Source organism: Myxocyprinus asiaticus, chromosome 38, assembly GCF_019703515.2.
Source record: "Myxocyprinus asiaticus isolate MX2 ecotype Aquarium Trade chromosome 38, UBuf_Myxa_2, whole genome shotgun sequence".
Classification (NCBI taxonomy): Eukaryota; Metazoa; Chordata; class Actinopteri; order Cypriniformes; family Catostomidae; genus Myxocyprinus; species Myxocyprinus asiaticus.
In genome coordinates this window covers 6,112,538-6,133,289 of record NC_059381.1, presented here as the reverse complement: position 1 = coordinate 6,133,289, position 20,752 = coordinate 6,112,538, and the positions used below count along the sequence as shown (strand labels likewise).

The following is a 20,752-nucleotide window of genomic DNA, read 5'->3' as shown; positions in this document are numbered from 1 at the left end:
TGTGCATCTGTGTGTGCACACATGATAAATACAACATTAAGTCCATTTCTCACATGTATTTTTTTTTTAGAGATGTCCACCAAAACAAAAGCCCCAAAACAAGCATTTATTAAATCCAAAAAGGTCTCTAGATGAAACGGTAGCCATGAAAAGTGATTTAAGTTTAAAGAACACACTAGTAGGGAGTTTAGAACTTGAAACATCCTCAAATGTTTTAACACGGAGAGACCACTCAAATGAACTGTGTATCCGGTCATATCGATTTCTATTTACCTATTAGCATGTGTGTGTGAACCAGTGAATGCAATTGAAATTATGTTTTAACACGGTTTTAAATAAAAAAATAAAAAATAAAAAAAACTTGGCTGAACTATAGTAATATGTTTAATAACATCTCAGCAATATGTATGTTGGTTTAAAAATGTCTTTGTTGCTTTGTACAGGAAGGATAAAGATCTTTTTTTGGTACTGTATGTCTGTTACATAACAGTCCCGTGATTGATGACATGCTCTCATTTGCCAAATTGTGTATTCTAAATGAAATATAGGCCTTTTTCACGAACCTGCGATCATTGATTTCCACTCAGTCTGTGTGCTGCTTGTCCTTGTGAGGAAGATTATAATGCTTCAAGGTTCTTTCATATTCTCTCATATTTTATAATTAAATTACTGCATTAACTTACCTGAGAGTGCCCAAAGTCCAGATCAAATGTAACTGTGTTTGTGTCTTTATATTAGAGAGAGAGACCATTCAATGTGTCTGTGTGTCAGCAAGTTCTATTGTATGCGTATGAAAAGTTCTAGCAATTAATGTCCTTCACAAAGTCAGAGAGATGTCCTAAGGAGAATATTCTGCAAACTCTGTAAATGTTTTTGATACTCGTAAAAGTACATGCACATGCCTTCAAACTTCTTTTTGTTTAAAATAAAGCTCATTATAATTACTACAGTTAAAATCTAACCCTAAAAAAAATTTAAACTGCATTTTTAGAATACATTTTTTTTTTCCACTTTACATAACAGCCAATTTTGCTTTTGAGGATGCTCCCAAAGGGAGGTTTTGTCAAATTTAGTCAACTTCTAGCAACATCAACAAATCTGTCCCTGAAGTATAGCTAGACAACCACAACAACTGAAGGACCGGAAGAGGTGAAAAAAATAAATCTGTTAAACAAATATAAAACAACATAGGGCCATGAAAATTGTCAAATTAAGGGGAAATCAGAGGATAAGGAAAGACAAAATTGGAACTGAAAATAAAAATAAAAATCACATTTATTAAAGGGATAGTTTACCCAAAAAGGTGCAAAAAGCATTTAAAGGGAGCATAAAAGTAATACTATAAATCTCCACTTTCACTTCCACATTCTTATTTGGTTTTGGCAATTCACATTTGTCGTGCTTATCAGAACCTACTGGACTGGTAGGATAATTTATAGTAAAAAAGGACTTAAATATTGATCCATTTCTTACCCACATCTATCATATCACTTCTGAAGATATGGATTTAACCACAGGAGTCATATGGATTACTTTTATGCTGCCTTTATATGCTTTTTGCACCTTCAAAGTTGTGGCCACCATTCACTTGCATTGTATGGACCTACAGAGCTGAAATATTCTTCTAAAAATCTTTGTGTTCTGCAGAAGAAAGAAAGTCATACACATCTCGGATGGCATGAGGGTGAGTAAATGATGAGAGAATTTTCATATTTTGGATAACTAGGATTCCTTTTAAGAATTTTTTTTTTTTTTTTTTTAATTGTTTTTTTGTTTACCTGTGTATGTTGTCCTGACTGGATGGAACCACACCTAAGTTGGCGACAGACACCACCTTCCTGTTTACTGATTGGCTGGAGGCATTTTCTGGTGTCATTTTGATCGTTGCAGATGACTCGTTCATGCCTACCAGCTTACCTGAGCAATGGAATAAATATTGATGAGTTTGGGCAGATTTCACCACATTAAAACACGACTTTTACCACGAGGTTTTTTTATACTAAATAGTTTTGCAACACTGTTATATGTAAAAGTATTTGCTTATTTGTGGAGTTGAGAGACAATTATAACAGATGAAAGCCCCTAAATAAGTCTTTAAAGGAATAGATCAACCCAAAATGACAATCATTATGTTCTTACAAACCTGATTTTCTTTCTTCAGTTGATCTCAAAAGAAGTTCACTACTACTACTTTTTTAAACACAAAAAACTTCAAGTGGCAATGGGCTGTCACAAAATGGACAATAAATCACATAAAAGTACCATAAAAAACATCAAATGTAAATATTTAAAAGTGTTCATGGGAATTGAGAACTGCAGTGAAGTGGAAGGTTTTCAGTGAATAATGGCTTAAATTTCAGTCTTTTTCTCACACAAAGCTATCATATGGCTTCAGAAGACTTAGAATATATTGCACAAGTCATATTTACTATTTTATGGTCCTTTTTAGAGCTTGACAGCCTCTGGCCACAATATGCTTTCATTGTTTGAAAAACAGCAGCTTATATCTTATTTTGTGTTCCACAGAAGACAGTAAATCAAATGAGTTTAGAACAACTTCAGTGTGAATAAATTATTTTGTAAATGGTTATTTTTGGAACTTCAGTTCCATAAACTGGAAAGGGAAGAGTTACAGAAATATTTGCAAAAGCTTTTGGAAACATGTACGTGTTTGTGTGTGCATTCTTTCATATTTACCATCTGACGAGCGCAGAACGAAGGGTACAGGATGTTAAAATAATTTCAACCTTCAGATAGAGCATGTGATATTTGTAGGACGTGTTGGAGCACTAGATTTGATTAAGACTAACATGAGCGAAGAAACACGGCAGCCGTGCAGGACATTAGCCAGAGACGGCGTAAATGAGCCTCGTCGAGTGGTAACAAGCACATAAAAGCAGCGTACTGCTGTTCCTTAACAAGCTTCTTCAATGAAACACACATACAATAACTCTTAATGCGTCCAAACTGGACTAAATGAAAATGTTGTTTCACCTGAAAAACCGACAGAGCGGGTGCTTTTCCCTCTGAAAGGCACAAACAACGAGCCACTTCAGCGTGGCTTTCAAACAGCAAGAATGTGAGAGCGCACAGTGACACGTGGAAACGCACACACCGTTTAGGGGTGAGGTTTTGGAGAGTGCTCCTTTAAAGTCTTAAATATGTTCATTAGGCTCTTTTGTAGAGAAAATGTGGAGTAAATGAATATAGCGTGGCTTATGCTAAAAGCCTTTGCCACAGCAACCAATTAAGAATAAATGATTGGCTATAAAAAGCGCCTCACTTCCTGTTCCTCGTCTGTAAATAGAGAGGCGGGAAGCACTCTCTTCACTCATTAAAATGTGTGTTGTCCTGAGTGAAAGGTATAGGCGCTCTCTAAAAAGACAAGGCAGGAATCCATTGAGCGCAAATGAAAAATCAAACCCACTGCTTCATTTGTAGAGCGTCTGCATCATTATGTTGGACTAATGTTGTGCTGTAAAGTGGAGAGAGGTATATGAACAGGCCAAGTGTGTGTGGTGCGTTTTCTGATCCCAAAAAGCATTTGAACAAGCCAGCTAAATGCCAAAACAACCTTTTCTTTTCTTGGCTTCTATGCATTCTATTTTTCCGTGTCTGTTCAGTTCTATTAACTGAGAAAATTTTTTATTAGAATATTTAACTTTAAAAGAAGTGTTTTAACTAGTGGTGGGAAATTTAACACATTCATTTTTGTATTAATAGTTGACTGTTTGACACGTTTAAAAAATGTATGCAATAAATGTAGTATCAGTTTTTTTTTTTCACTTCCTGAAACATCACTTATGTTTTCCTCCACTTCCTGTGGCTAAAAGTGGCATATATAAATTTCTAGGAGGTACACATGTGACTCGACTGCACATTCAAACAGAAACTTATTGTGTGGAGCAGTGCACGCTTATTCATTACATCCAAGGCATAACAAACACGGGAGAGGATTTACTGTACGGAGAATGGAGACTTCACTTGCAAGCGGAGAGACAAGTGTGGGAAAGATATGGGCAAGCTGTATCTCTTTGCATCACCCGAAAATGCTCACTGACTGTCATCTGAACCAGTGTCAAAAGCAAAACTGTGGGTAAGAGACCCAGCGTGTGCACGATAGAGACTGAACGGCAGCCAGAGAAAATAATAGTTTTGGGATTTAAAACTTCAGCATTCAAAAACTTCATACCCTATTGTAATTGCTGAGATATTATTATTCTGCTGTAAAACTGATCGTGCAGACCAAACCGAAAGGCCTAGAGAAATTAAACTTCGGGGAATGGTAGTACTCCTGCTGGTTACACATGCGTATGTTCTCGCCCCGACTGGCCTATAGGTGGTGCTGTAGCAAAGGCAAATGCATTTTGTGCCCTAAGTCCTGTACTGTATGTCATACACTCAAGTGACTTATATCATTGGATATCTATGATTTCATTTCCATCATGAAAATTGCATGCAAACTAGTCCTAGGCCATTCAGCCGATCTGAACCAAACTAGTGCAGAAAAATTCTCTGGAGTCCAAATATCAATAATTATCAAAAAAAAAATGTAACTTTTCATTCATCGTTGCAGCGGTACGGCAAAACACATGAAGCGTGCATGGCCACTTTTACGCAAACGCCTATAACTCTTGAACGGTACGAGATATTTTCACAAAACTCGGGAAACTTATGTATGGAGTCATTCTGAGGACACATGAAAAAATATTTGTGCCACGGCCACTTTTTGGCATGAATGTTTTCTTCTGGTAATGTTTATTGCCGGTTTGCAATCCAGTTTATGCTGCATTACCACCACCTACTGATTTGGACAGTGAAACGTCACAAGAAAGTCTTTCAGTGGAGTCAAACATCAGCTGAAGATAATGAAATTGGATAAATGTAATCAAAAAGAGGTCACTCACCTTATGTAGGATTAAATCCTAAACTGAGTGTCCTTTAAAGACAGGTTACCCTATGGAATTTACTTGTAAACAAACGTTATGTTTAATTCATTCTTGAGGTCTAACAAACATGTGGAATGCAGTTCTCCCCCCCCATTAATGATATGAACTGTACAGTATATATTGTGATAAATATCGAACGATATGAAAAAAATATTGTGATCAATTTTTTTGGCCCAAATCGCCCAGCCCTACCGAATGATACTGCATTACATTGCATTGCATATGTCATATTGCATTGCTTCTGTGAGCATTCTGAGCCTTGTTGAACTGACCACAAGAAAAACTGCGGCAACTTTATTACAAAAAAAACTTTAAATCATAAAATAAAATGAAATAAATCAAATACATTTTTACAAGTTCAGGTAGGATCCTATTAGTAACCCAGATTTTTCAAAGATCATACATTTATCATTTTTAAGTAGATTATTTTTAAAATATATATATATATATATATATATAAAAGATTAAACGTTTAGTGACTTAAGACTCGGACACTAGACGAAAGATTCGTGAACATCTCTGTTAAATCGGGGATTTAGTGGTGTTTACCATATTACAGGGTTTACCAGCTCAACGTCGTCATGACAACAAAGTTGTAATATTGTGTATAACTTTACACAGAAAAGTTTAATAAGCAATTCATCACACTAAAATTATGTTAACTTGTTTAATGTTTACGTCTTGTGGCTATACTTTTGAAACATTTGAATGTATTGTAACGTGGACTGACCACATCTACTTCTATTGTATTATTATCTATTAATTCTACTGTTTATTCTACTGTAACCACGATTTTTAATTTTTTTATTTTGATTATTATTATTTTTTTAAATAAACAAGGTATGAGACAAAATTATTTCATGGAAATCAACATTATGCCACAAATGCTATTGATTTAGCTTAACTTGTATTGAGTGCAGAAAGTTCCTTTAAGAGCTCCAACATCATAGAAGTACTATAAAAGTAGTCCATATGACCATAATATATTATATTACATTATATATAATATTTATCGCTGTGGCAGGTTTGATGTGTTATGAAATGCCATATTTGAGTGGACACGAACACTATTTTTTACACTGTTTTTGGTCATTTTTAGAGCTCAACAGACCCCATCCCTACTCCCTGTATGAAAAAGAGCAGCTAGAGGCATTAAGCAAAATAACTCTTTTTGTGACATAAATGTAACTTTTGGGTGATCTATTTCTTTGACTCACATAAGAGGCCTGTGACCCGCTATAAAAGCAGATATAAAAAAAATGCCATTAGATCATCCACTTTGTCACAAACTGTTATTTCCTGCTTAACTGCTTAGTTTCCAAAGGACCCTCGGGTTATTGCAGTGAACAGGTCAAGCACATCTGGGCTAAATCTCAATGGACAACTTGTGTCGGCATTCAGAGGAGATGTGAAGTGTGTGTCAGATTTGCCTGTCTGCTTTTCGTGCATCAGTGGTTATATTCAGAGGGACAGTATTATAGGAGAGATTGTGTGTGTTTAAATAAGCAGATTTAAATGTAAAGAGCTGCTTTATTTAGTTTTTCTGCAGTGCACGCCTGTCACCAGCACTCCGTTCATCAACTAAACACCACACGCATTTAAAGCGGTGTGTGCGGGTCTCAGAGGGTTGTGTGGGGACTGTGTTGACTTGTCTAGGCCCAGTAGCTTTAAGTTTGATTCATTTCCTTGAATTAAACTGTCCGATTCAGACAATCAGTATAAAAAAATGAATAAATAAAAAAAATTCCAGCTTCTGTTTTAGTTTAAAAAGTATGTTGGTAAATATTTCTATATGCCTTGTGTTTATTTAGAGAAAAACAGGTTTAATGGCTGTTTTTGTCTGGTGAAAAACAAAAATCCCCCCTTTAAGCCATTTTAGAGCACATACATAAATAACAAATGTATATCTACACAGATAATGTATTATTTTTGAGGTGTTTAATTGTTGCTTGTAGATGTTTACAGCAGCAGTTTCATGTTGTGGAAATACTGAGATGTACTTGTATTACCTTGCTCTTTGGTGAAGTCCGGTTCACTCATCGTGATGGGCAGCAGCAGCTCTCCTACCGCAGGCTGGACGGACACACTGAATTCATCTTCTTTAGTACTGTCAAAGAATTTCGAAAGCATCGGTCACACAATCACTGCGCAGGTTTCACTTACAGGGTTTTCTTTAATGTGTTATCCCTTATAGAGCGTTTTCTTGCTGCCTTCAAGAGCACCCGGGAAGCTCCTACACCAAGTGAGGCGTTCGTTATTACGACTTGTCAAGCATTCAAGATGGAACTAAAATATGGACGAAGCCAAACTAAACCCAATAAACAGCAAAAGCTTTCTTTTCCTATGATGTACCAGCATAGAAACATGGGTGACTACACCTGCCTCACTTTTTTACGCAACTCTAATGATTTATATACAGTGGCAAGAAAAGAATGTGAACCTTCTAGAATTAGCTGGTGCTCTGCGTTAATTGGTCATAAAATGTGATCTCATCTTCATCAAAATCACAAGTATAGACAAACACAATGTGCTTTAGCTAACAACACACAAACAATTATAATCTTTCATATCTTTATTGAACACATCCCATCAAACGTTCACAGTGCTGTGGAAAAATTAAGTGAACCCTTGGATTTAATAACTGGTCGACTCTCCTCTGGCAGCAATAACCTCAACCAAGCATTTCCGGTAGCTGCAGATTAGGCCTGCAAAACGTTCAGAAGGAATTTCGGACCATTTATCCTTACAGAACTGCTTCAGCTCAGCCATACTCTTAGGATGTCTGGTGTCACTGGCTCTCGAGATCATTCAACAGCATCTCTATTGGGTTGAGGTCTGGGCTCTGACTGGGCCACTCCAAAAGGTGGATTTAATCTTTTTGAAGCCATTCTGTAGTGGATTTACTTCTATGTTTAGGGTCATTGTCCTGATGAATCACCCAACTTCTACTGAGCTTCAGCTGGCGCACAGCTTCCCTGACATTATACTGCAGGATATCTTGATAAACTTGGGAATTAATTTCCCCTCGATGATGGCAAGCGGTCCAGGCCTGAAAGCAGCACCAACTCATGATGCTCCCTCCACCGTACTTTACCGTTGGGATGAGTTTTTCATGTTGGTATGAGGTGCCCTTTTTACGCCAAACTTTGTGCTGCATGTTCTTCCAAACCAATTCAAACTTAGTTTCATCAGTCCATGAAACATTTTCTCAGTATTAATGTGGAGTGTCAAGGTGGTCTTTGGAAGACTTCAGGCGTGCAGCAATGTTTTTGTTAAAAAGCAGCGGCTTCATTTTGTGGTGTCCTGCCATGGACACCATACCCGTTTAATGTTTCCCATATTAGGAGAATCATGAACAGAGATGTTGACCACTTCCAATTATTCCTTCAAGTCTTTAGCTGTAACTCTAGGGTTCTTTTTTACCTCATTAAGCATTCTGCTGTGTGCCCTTTGAGTCATCTTGGCTGGACGGCCACTTCTAGAGACAGTAGCCACAGTACTAAATCGTGTCTTTTATAGACAATTTGTTTAACTGTGGACAGATAAATATCTAAGCTCTTCGAGATAACTCTGTAACCATTTCCAGCTTTATGCAAAGCAACAATTCTTGATCGTAGGTCTTCTGAGATCTCTTTTGTTGCAAGGCATGGTGAATAGCAAACTCAAAATTTGTGGGTGCTTTATATACAGCTGAAGTCAGAAGTTAATAATTGATGTTATTAGTTAAAACAGATTGTGTTTATTCATTATTGTAACTTAGATGAAGATAAAACCAGATTTTAAGACAAATTTATACATGCAGGTAATTCCAAAGGGTTCACATGCTTTTTCTTGCCACTGTATATGCATGATATTTAACAAATAATTAACTTATCTGCATAAAGCAAACCACAAAGGATGAGTCATTACCATTATCCTAGAAAGCTATGTCGTACACAACACTTTATGGTATACTTACTTTTTCCGTGGTCGGTTATATCTCGTGCACGGGCTCAGCTTCACATACTAAGTACATTCTTTAGACAAGACCATACGGACTAGGGGTGTGACGAGATCTCGTGCCACGAGATGTCGCAATATTAAAACGTGACGATATTTCTCGTTGAGGTGAAAAGCTGTCTCACGATATCAGCATGACGGAGTGTGAGGGTGAAATTAGCATAGAAGATGCCCCCGCCACTTTTAAATCGTTTGTGTGGCAGCATTTTAGGTACCCGGTGGAAACAATAAACGGTGACAGAGTGACAGACAAGACACAAACAAAGGCTGTCTCGTTTGTAAGGCTGCGTCCTCCGGAGGTCGCATTTATCGGCCGCATATGTCATCGAGGCAGTCTCATTTTTTTTTTAATTCTTATTTTTTATCTATTGTCAATGACTTTTATGTATATGCACTTACATTTATACAATCATTAACCTTTTTTGCATTCCCAATAAAAAATAAAAAAAATGAAAAAAAAAAAAAAATGAAATGTGACAGCCTCGATGACGTATGTGGCCGACAAATGCGACCTCTGGAGGACGCAGCCTTCCAAACGAGACACAGCCAATATATAAGCACTGTAAGAAAATAGTGCACCGCGGCTAACACAAGCACTATGCAAAGACACCTACAGAACCACCGCAGCTCTCAACTAAAATCAACCAGGTCTGAAGAGACTCATGTGAAATCAAACAGGAAAGAAGCCAGTCAGTTGGGTTTGTGGCAAAACCTTTTACAGTGCTTGCATATTGTTCTGTCTTTTACTGCATATGATAATTCATACTCAGAAAAGTAGAACTGAAGTGACATTCATTACAAGATGATTAGTTAAAACATTTCAAAATGCACCTGCATTGTTTTACATTTTGTGACTTTCAGTCGAATAAAAGACTATTTTTCCAGTCATATACACTACGGTCAAAAGTTTTGAAACACTTGCCTGAAAAGTTTCTCATGATCTTAAAAATCTTTTGATCTGAAGGCGTATGCTTAAATGTTTGATATGAGCTTTGTAGACAAAAATATAATTGTGCCACTATATTAATTTATTTCATTACAAAACAAAAAAAAAAGTTTTTGAAATTGATGACTTGGACCAAATAATAAAGAAAAGCAGCCAATAAGTGCCCAACATAGATGGCAACTCCTTCAATACTGTTTAAAAAGCATCCCAGGGTGATACCTCAAGAAGTTGGTTGAGAAAATGTCAAGAGTACATGTCTGCAAATTCTAGGCAAAGGGTGACTACTTGGAAGATGCTAAAATATAACACAGTTTTGATTTATTTTGGATTTTGTTTAGTCACAACATAATTCCCATAGTTCCATTTATGTTATTCCATAGTTTTGATGACTTTACTATTATTCTAAAATGTGAAGAAAAAAAAAATTATAATTATAGAGTGTTTCAAAATTGTATAGAGTGTTAAAATATTGTCTCGTCTTGTTCTCATGAACCCAGTATCGTGTATCGTCTCGTCTCGTGAGCTAAGTGTATCATCACAATAATGCATGACAACGCACAAAGACGTGGACTGTCATAAAAACTACATGCGAACAGTCTGAGCGTACTGTGCTGATGACTTTGGCCTTTAATATTACTTTAAAACAGCACTGAAATAAAAATTAAAAAAAACCTCCTCAAACTACACACTACATTTGACTGCAGAATTGCTTTTCGTTATTTTTCATGTTGACATGCCCCATCCGATATTAACATTTCCCATGTAAATACGACTTTGCTTGTTCTTTCATGTGCAAGCAACTTGTATTTACGATATTTACAACTCCACTTGAAGGCTGCATCTGTCTTTTTAATAAATAGTACAATGGAAAAAGCAAAGTATTGATAGAAAGAGATGTAGCAAGGAGATTGGAAAATGGCGCAGGTAGAAGTTGAACCTGCACCGTGAATCAAACACAATGCAAGCACAGCTCCAACCCTTAAAAGCTTTGTCGACAATTTTCCATAGGCCAGGGACAAAAGAAATGAAAATAAATAGATTTTAAACAGAAATAAAGCAATGCATCAGGTGCTCATATGCAAGCTGTATTATATTACAGAGCATAAAGGAATTATCTTGTTTTACCAGCAATTATTGTGTTAATCATTTAAACCATTCAGGAAAGTTGGAAAAATGTTTCTCAGTTTTTAAAAGTATTTATAAACATTTTGAGCAAGTTTGTGTAAGAGATCGGAATCCTATCTTTTGTATTCTATATCTACTATGCCCTCTCATCCCAAATGAGTAAGAGAATAAAGATATTAATTGTCAGGTTTGCCAATTTACATCATAACTAGCCAATTAGCTGAGAAACAGAAGTGTTATGACCTTGCCACTGGATCTATCATCAAAGATCCACAAATAGAAAGAGGCAAAAGACACAGAGAAAGAGGAAGAAAGAAGCTGCTTTTAAGATATGAAAAGACAAAAAAGTTGTTTCTATTTTGATATTTACAGTTGAAGTCAGAAGTTTACATACACCTTAGCAAATACCTTTAAACTCACAGTTTCTGACATTTAATCATAGAAAACATTCCCTTTCTTAGGTCAGTTAGGATCACTACTTTATTTTAAGAATGTGAAATGTCAGATTAATAGTAGAGAGAATTATTTCAGCTTTTATTTCTTTCATCACATTCCAAGTGGGTCAGAATTTTACATACAATTTGTTAGTATTTGGTTGCATTGCCTTTAAATTGTTTAACTTGTGTCAAACGTTTTGGGTAGCCAAGCTTTAACTTCATGGCTGATGTCTTGAGATGTTGCTTCAATATATCCACATAAATACATCCAAAACATGATTCTGCCACCCCCATGCTTCAAGATTGGGATAGTGTTCTTCGGCTTGCAAGCCTATTTGTTTCATCAGACCAGAGGACATTTCTCCAAAAAGTAAGATCGTTGTCCCCATGTGCACTTGCAACCTGTTGTCTGGCGTTTTTAGAGCAGTGGCTTCTTCCTTGCTGAGCAGCCTTTCAGGTTATGTCGATATAGGACTCGTTTTACTGTGGATATAGATACTTGTCTACCTGTTTCCTCAAGCATCTTCACAAGGTCCTTTGCTGTCGTTCTGGGATTGATTTGCACTTTTCGCACCAAACTTTGTTCATCTCTAGGAGACAGAATACACCTCCTTCCTGTGTGGTATGATGGCTCTGTGGTCCCATGGTGTTTATACTTGCATACTATTGTTTGTACAGATGAACATGGTACCTTCAGGTGTTTGGAAATTGCTCCCAATGTTGAACCAGACTTGTGGAGGTCCACAATTTTCTTTCTGATTTCTTTTGATTTTCCCATGATGTCAAGCAAAGAGGCACTGAGTTTGAAGGTAGACCTTAAAACACAACCACAAGTACACCTCCAATTCAGTTCACCTCCTATCAGAAGCTAACTGGCTAATTGTCTAAAGGCTTGACATCCTTTTCTGGAATCTTCCAAGCTTCTTAAAGGCACAGTTAACTTAGTGTATGTAAACTTTTGACCCACTGGAATTGTAATATAATAGTATTGTAATTGTAATATAGTCAATTAAATGTGAAACAATCTGTCTGTAAACAATTGTTGGAAAAATTACTTGTGTCTTGCCAAAACTATAGTTTGCTAATATTAAATCTGTGGAGTGGTTAAAAAGTCTATGTAAACCTAAGTGTATGTAAACTTCTGACTTCAACTGTATATTGATTAGCTTAACACTGATTACTCCCTGTGGCCTGCCGGAGGAAAGAAGACTGTCGCATACTACGATAAAGACTAAAATCTGACATTAAAGACCCATTATGAAGGTAATAGGAAGCAAACAGGGAGCAGGAGTACAGGGTCACCCCGGAGATCAGGTCATGAGGGAAAAAATGCTTGAAAAGATACAGTGACCAAATAAGCGACTAGGATCACCTTGCTAAATAAATCCAGGTATTTCTTTGTAATTCAGCATAATCTCTTGATGCGGCACAGATAAAGAGGGGCTGAATTCCTCCTTAAACCAACTGCCTGAGCTCAGCTTTCATCCAGGGCCACACACATACACACACAGGGCTGACCTGCGCCTGCTCGTCTCCATGTCATTGAACTAACATTGGCTCTATTAGCACAAATAATATACCGGTCGCTCTCTCTCTCTTGCTCGGCTGTTTATGGTGATGTTATTCACGCCTGGCTATTTCACTGTATCGATCACAAAAGCCTCCGGCATAATCGAAAAAAGAAAAAACAATTACAAGCTTTGTGGAGAAATGTAATCACTCCAAATTACATTATTTAAAAAATGTAATGCATATTATTACTGTTCACACTATTCGGTAATAATTTATTAAAGAAAAAACATTGGAAACGAGGAAGGATTAATTTTGTCTTATTTCTGCATGTGTAAGGATAATGAACAACAGTAATTTCATCTGTATAATGAAATGCTAGCGCCTAATGTTTGGGGTTTTAGCTGAACATTGTTTTTTAGTAAAGCAAACACTATCATGCCTCATTCTCAGGGTAGTTGGAGTTGGCTGATTTGAGGGTTTTTCTTGAATAACGATGCCATGATTTGTTAAGGCAGGATTTATGGACCTTTTTAGATTCTTCAGTAAGTTTTGGCTCACCTTGTCTGCATTCATGAAGCCTTAAGTCAAACCCACCAGGATGTACCACTGATCTTGATATTGTCATATAAGCAAACATGTTACACATACACATGCTTTGCCTTTACTGATAATTAAGTTATTAGAAAAACAATTGGATGGATTTCAAACTGCGATATGTATCCTTTGATAAAATTGTGAAAATAAGGTTGACTTACAATGTCAACCTCACAATAATAATACAATAATAATGTGCTGAAAGAAAGGACGATAACTGACTATTTTGGCTATATTTTTTAATATGAAAATCATCAAAATATTTAATGTATAAATGTATAAGCTCTTATGCTTTTCTTCCTGTGATGGGTCGGCCCAGGCATAGAGGCTATAAGAGTCCAAACTGAATGAATTCCCAGATGCAGTTTACCGTGCAACCAAAATGGCAATAATAACCAGTAAAAAAATAAAAAATAAAATAAAAGGGGGTGTCTAACGCAGGTCTTTTAACTATAATCAAGCCTGAAATACAACGGTGACTCTTATTTTGACATTTCTGTGCTCCCAGCTGCTCACACAAACAGATATGGGAAATAAAATATGCATTCTTACAATCATCTACAATGTATTACAACATAAACACCATTAAGAAAACATTGTCATACAACAAATTTGAGCAGCACTTCCTCAACAGTAGATCATCAACTTGCTTGGAGAATGTGCAACAATGCGGTCTTCACTTTTGTTTAAAAACATTTTGTTATTGTTTTTAAGATATTTAAGACTTTTAATGACCTTAAATTAAAAAACAATTATTTACAAAACTTGACATTTTAAGACATTTTAAGGACCAGCGGGAAGGAAAATGTAGTGGAGTATCCTGGCTGTATGCTTTACAGTATAGATTAGAGTATGTATTGTACGCTGTATATAACACTGTATGCTACACATAAGCAGTCAATTCTTACCAGAGCTGGAAGTTTGCTGCTTGTGTGGAGTCATTGAAGTCCACACCCATAGACACTGTTACTGACGCTTGCGGCTCCAAACGTTCTGATGAGAGAAAGAGCGAGCGAGAGAGAGAGAGAAACACGTCAGTCAGGAGACTGTCTGAGGAATCAAGGCCACATATGAGAGTTACATTTATATAGCCATCAATCTAACTCTATGCAGTAAGATGCAAAGCACACAGCAAGATCCACAGAAAGAGAGAGTGATGGATATAAAAGTGCAAAAGGCAGGAAGACAAGAAAGGACACATTTTCAATGTCGCCTGAAGTTGTATTTAGTGAAAAATAGAATGGACTCTCTCCAGACCAGGAAATTCATCTCTGAAAGCTTTAAAATCATGAGAATGGTTCAATATTATTGAGGCATGTCCTGTGAATGTGTAAGAACTGTTTTTATTCCTTGTTTTTTTGTTCTACTAGGTGACAGAAAGTAAGAGAAAGTGAGGAAAACAGGTAAAACATAGGATATGTGAGTGTGTGTGCTGTGTGTATGATGAGAGGACCTCTGCTAATCGATACATAGACTGAAATCGTATCAGCTGGATTAATAAAAGTTGAGGGAGGGAGAGAAACAATAAATGTGTGCACGCATGTTGGAGATGTTTCAGATGGACAATGGGCCTCTTATCTAATATTTAGGAATTTCTAAAACAGCTACAATAATGTGAATCTCTCTTAACTTGTACTAAACACATAAATGCATCTACAAATAACATACATTTCATCTGATAGTTTTGTGTTTTTTTTACTTAAAAGCTCCATATTCAACACTTTTGTAGCATTTTTACACCAAAGACACTATTTAGTTTTATATGACCACTTCTGCCCTCTATCCATTAAACAGGATATTTTTAATACTTTACCTTCAAGACTTTTATATGTAAAAGACCTCTGTTGTGACTGGCTAACCTACCTGTATTGTTGCAGAGCACACCTAATAGGCATCAAGATTAAAAAATGGGCAGTATCAGCTATTTATGAATTTCCCATTTTTGCAGTTTAAGCCATTTACACATGGGTATTAAAGGAATATTCCACGTTCAAAAAAGCTATGCTCAACTGACAGCATTTGTAGCATAAAATTTATTACCACAAAAAACAAGTTTGACATGCCCTTATTTAAAAAAAGCAAAAATCTGTTACAGTGAGGCACTTACAATGGAAGTGAATGGAGCCAAATTTTGTAGGGTTTAAAGTCAGAAATGTGAAGATTATAATTTTATAATCTACAATCTTACATTAATTCTTCTGTTAAAACTTGTGTACTATTTATTAAGCTGTAAAGTTGTTTAAATGGTTGTTTTTACGGTTGTTTTACGTCGTCATGGCAGTAAAATTGGATACAACTTAAAGAAAATGTGAGCAAGCGATTTTATCACACTAAAATCATGTTAACACGCATATTGTTGGTCCCATTCACTTCCATTGTAAGTGCCTCACTGTAACCCACATATTTGCTTTTTTTTTTTTTTTCAAGAAAAGGAGGGATGTGTCTTAATTTTTTGTGGTAATCAACATTATGCAACAAATGCTGACCATTGAGCTTAACTTGTATTGAACCTGGATTATTCCTTTAAAGCTGTACCTAGCAAGCAAAGTTTACACTTTGATTACATGTTATGTCAGTGTGTGGTTCTCTTGTTGTCATTAGAGACGCATTTGACCCCGCTTACACCAGTATATAATGCTGTCCACTTGTGATTGGATTACCGTAAATGAATGTTAATACCAGGTTTAAAAGGGGCCAAAGCTTCAATAAATGTTTTGGGTGGATATGGGAGGGAGCATGTCATTGTGAATGTTAAAGGATTAGTTCACCCAAAAATTTTTATATTGTTTTGAACGGAGTACTCGTAAATCAAACAGAAACATAGAGGAGGCTACAGGCAGCCACAGTCACACCATGTCCTAACCTGACGTCAAACGACATGCGATCCGTTTCTATGTTAATCAGAGTTTCTGTCCTAACCAGCCGTGATAAGTGACGGTAAATTCTATCGATCGCTTGTTTTCTATTGTCGGCATCGCACGGGTAACTCCATCCACTGTGAACTGGCACCGGTTCAAAAACTTTCCAAAAATAAGGCTGGGCATAGAAATGCATCAATTCTTTGACTACAAACTCTTCAGACATGTTTAGTAAATTGGGTTCTGTTGCTGCTATCGCTGTGGAGGACCTGTTTTTAAATAAACAAAACGGGTTTTCACTTGAACGCCCCAATGTCGCAAGGGGGCTTCGTGAACTGTTGATCTGGTGCCCTGTCATGAACGTGCACAGGAAATCAATGGTTAGTGAACATTTTTACTAAATAATACATTCGATTTCGGTTTGTTTCTCACCAAACCTTATCATATGCTTTCATATCAATCATGAGTTTCATGGAATAATTTATTAGAATTCTTAATTATACTTTTGTGTTCTTTTGAAGCTTGAAGCGGTGGTTACTATAAACTGCCATTGTATGACATCACTGAGCACAACATTATTTCACAATTTCAAAGTCATATAGGGTTATAACAACACAGGGGTGAGTAAACAATGGCTGAATTTTCATTTTTGGGTGAACTATCCCTTTAAGAGTATGTTTACATAGTACATCAAAATCTTATTTCCAAATAGAGCAAGAGTAAGGGAAATCCTGTTCTTCACATTTTGCCCCTTTTCATTACACATTCACAGGTAATCGGATCAAACCCTTCAGTTTATTGGCGAGTTATGCTCACCAATATTGTTAATACGGTGGATGTTTTGTCCAGTGGAGCTCTTCTCTGAGATATGGATGTTCTCGAGGGCTTGGTCACTACTGTTGCTTAGTGTCAGCTGCAGAGACACCATGTTGTTGCCATAGATACAGGGCTGGCGGGTGAAGCGGTACTGGGCGGACAGACCTTTACCCGTAATCCTGTGGAGAAGCTCATGCGAGGTTTCCGGCACAAACACGGGAGAACTCGCCTGCAGGGAGACACGTACACACCAAGAAACTGCGTCAAACTGACAGGCATGAAAATACACAGAGATAGAGAAGGAAACACCTGCATAAGGTGAACAATTAGTGATTAGAAACACAACACACAGCACATCCGAACATAACTGGTCATTTTTAACAGCCTCAGAGTATATTTTTGTCTAATGACCACAAATCTGTGTAACTGACCATTGTCCCAGGCAACCAGCTTACTACACAGCTGTGCTAGTTTCTTGTACCACTCTGTGGTTTCTTTCTTCTCAAATAATAAAATTATTTCAAGTCATATCAATTTTTCATGTTCATATGTATCTATTTGGTAAGTAGTAAAATGTCAAGGTTTATTTGTGCAGTAATGACCAGATTATTATTTTATTTCTATGTCAGATTTCAAAAGTACCCAGTCTTTTCAAAATAGTCAAAACAAAATATACGTATATTGCAAATTCTGGAAACCAATTTTTAAAAACACTTTGATTCACATTGATTCGCTAATGAATCATTCAGACAGGTTCGTGAACCATTTCGAACAATGAACTAAAAAAAGCACTACATCAAAGGATTCGCTCATATGGCTTGCGAGCAAGTTCTATTTTACACAAGCTCTACCTAAAAGCAACAATAATTGATGAAATATTTTAAAGCAGAGCATAAGAACATAAAAGCAAATATATATATTCACTTTTGAGACTTTAATTTCCATAACTGAATAACAAAGTTTTAAAATTCCTTGATATTTCCAGATTTTCCAAGACTATGGGGAACCCTAAATACCAATCATAATTTTGGTTACTGGCCATAACATTAAAAACACTATAGTTTATATTGGTGTATTCCTGATCACAAACATTCCCACATTATAAGGACTACATTAGGCTAGTTTGCTTCTAGAAAATCATTGTAACGGCCACATAAAGAAAGGCTAAGCATCATGCCTGAATGCTTGAATTGTATTCTGTGACACTGGCTGCCATTGATATGACGAGTGTGCAAAGTGCAGAGACATCTCAATGCATTAGTCCTGACTCTCTGGATTCTCTCTAGCTCATGTGACAGCAGAACAGATTGCAGGGTGAAAGCAGTATTCTGGCTCTACACAACACTCCCAAACACCTGGACAGATATGACAATTCTGCCAACTATTTATTTATTGGCTGTGGCTCTGCTTTCTACTACTACAGCAGTCATTCTGAGATATAGATTCAACCTGTAACCTGATAATGGACTGTTTTATAGGCAGACGATATGCAATAAAAGTAGAGGTCAACAGATAGTGGATTACCAATTAATCAGCCAATAGTTTTTAAAATCGATTTATAGAACATTAAAAATATTTATATCTTAAAGTCATTCCTTACAAAATGAATAAAATCCCAGATGCAGTTTATTTGTGCAAACAAAGTCCCAATAATAACCAGAAAATACAGCCTAAAATACACTTACTTACACACAAACTATATATACACACAGCTCTGAAAAAAATTAAGAGACCACTCCAAATGTTTATTAAATCAGCATCTCAACATGTATGGCAGCCATTCCATTCCAGTGTCTGTTGAATTCCAACACAAGCACACCTCATTCTACTTAATGAGGTACTGATTAGGTGATCACCTTAACCAAATCTTATTTAACGAGGAAAGTATAAAAACCACTGCCGTGGTTATCACTATCCTCTTGCAAAAACAGTGCTAGTAGTACCTCAAAAGTAATTGGAATCAAAAAATAACTACTATGCCAAAAAGAGTTGAAAAGAAACATTTTCAGTGAGGAAAAGAAGGGTTAAAGACTGGCTTTACTGGCAGAGGGATAGAGTGAGCATCAGGTTGCTTCCATCCTTAAAATTTCAAAGACGGCAGTTCATAAGAACAAGGTCAAGCAGCAAACATTGGGGACAACAAAGCTACAGACCGGCAGAGGGCGAAAACGACTCTCCACTGACCGGGATGACCGCCAACTCATTTGAATGTCACTCAACAAACGTAGGTTGACATCAAGTGACCTACAAAAAGAATTGCAAACGGCAGCTGGGGTGAAGTGCATGGTGAGGACGGTTTGAAACAGGCTCCTAGGGGCAGGGCTGAAGACGTGCAAAGCTAGAAAAAAGCCTTTCATCAATGAGAAGCAAAGAGCCAGGCTGAGGTCTGCATAAGACCATAAGGATTGGACCGTAGAGGACTGGAGTAAGGTCATCTTCTCTGATGAGTCCAATTTTCAGCTTTGCCCAACACCTAGTCATCTAATGGTTAGACGGAGACCTGGAGAGGCCTACAAGCCACAGTGTCTTGCACCAACTGTGAAATTTGGTGGAGGATCGGTGATGATCTGGGGGTGCTTCAGCAAGGCTGGAATCGGGCAGATTCATCTTTCTGAAGGACACATGAATCAAGCCACATGCAAGGTTATCCTGGAAAAAAAAACGTACTTCCTTCTGCACTGGCAATGCTCCCCAACTCTGTGGATTGGTTTTTCCAGCAGGACAATGCTCCATGCAACACAGCAAGGTCAATAAAAGTGTGGATGGAGGAGGACCAGATTAAGACCCTGTCATGGCCAGCCCAATCTCCAGACCTGAACCCCATTGAAAACCTCTGGAATGTGATTAAGAGGAATATGGATGGCCACAAGCAATCAAACAAAGCCGAGCTGCTTGAATTTTTGCGCCAGGAGTGGCATAAAGTCACTCAACAGCAATGTGAAACACTGGTAGAGAGCATGCCAAGACACATGAAATTTGTGAGCTCTTTCTGAACTCTTCCTAAGTTAAAACATTAGTATTGTGTTGTTAAAAAATATATTTTTTACTTGAATATTTACTTGTTTTCTTTGCATTATTCGAGGTCTAAAAACACTGCATCTTTTTTGTTATTTTGACCAGTTGTCATTTTCAGCAAATAAATGCTCTAAATGACAATATTTTTATTTGGAATTTGGGAGAAATGTTGTCAGTACTTTATAGAATAAAACACAAATTTTCATTTTACTCAAACACATACCTATAAATAGTAAATCTGGAGAAACTTATAATTTTGCAGTGGTCTCATAATTTTTTCCAGCGCTGAATATATATATATATAGTCTGAATACTGTCAATGACGAAAAACATAGAGACAGCAAATGGGGATTTTTTGTAAGTGTCAGTGATTGTTTTTATTTTATCTCTAGAGCCCACTGTTACACTGTGGAACAATGCCGTTCTAACTGTAGAATAACTGTAAAAGAACACGGAGGAATAATAAAAAAATAAAACTACCTGCAACTATCTGTATAGATT

At 36.8% G+C, this 20,752-nt stretch overlaps 2 protein-coding genes across 4 annotated transcripts in view; one reads left to right on the top strand and one right to left on the bottom strand.

The window, feature by feature from the left end:
• The window catches only part of LOC127428634 (AP-3 complex subunit beta-1-like), a 112,284-nt gene that overhangs the window by 19,097 nt on the left and 72,435 nt on the right, over positions 1-20,752 (bottom strand). For all 3 annotated transcript variants that reach the window (XM_051677102.1, XM_051677103.1, XM_051677104.1), the window contains exons 23-26: positions 17,237-17,465; positions 14,471-14,555; positions 6,959-7,056; positions 1,779-1,917 (exon numbers count right to left, since the gene is read on the bottom strand). In XM_051677102.1, coding sequence (XP_051533062.1) covers positions 1,779-1,917; positions 6,959-7,056; positions 14,471-14,555; positions 17,237-17,465 — 551 coding nt within the window. The remainder of the gene's footprint in view (positions 1-1,778; positions 1,918-6,958; positions 7,057-14,470; positions 14,556-17,236; positions 17,466-20,752) is intronic.
• LOC127428638 (uncharacterized) overlaps positions 1-20,752 on the top strand; it is a 96,513-nt gene that overhangs the window by 22,316 nt on the left and 53,445 nt on the right. The window lies entirely within an intron of this gene.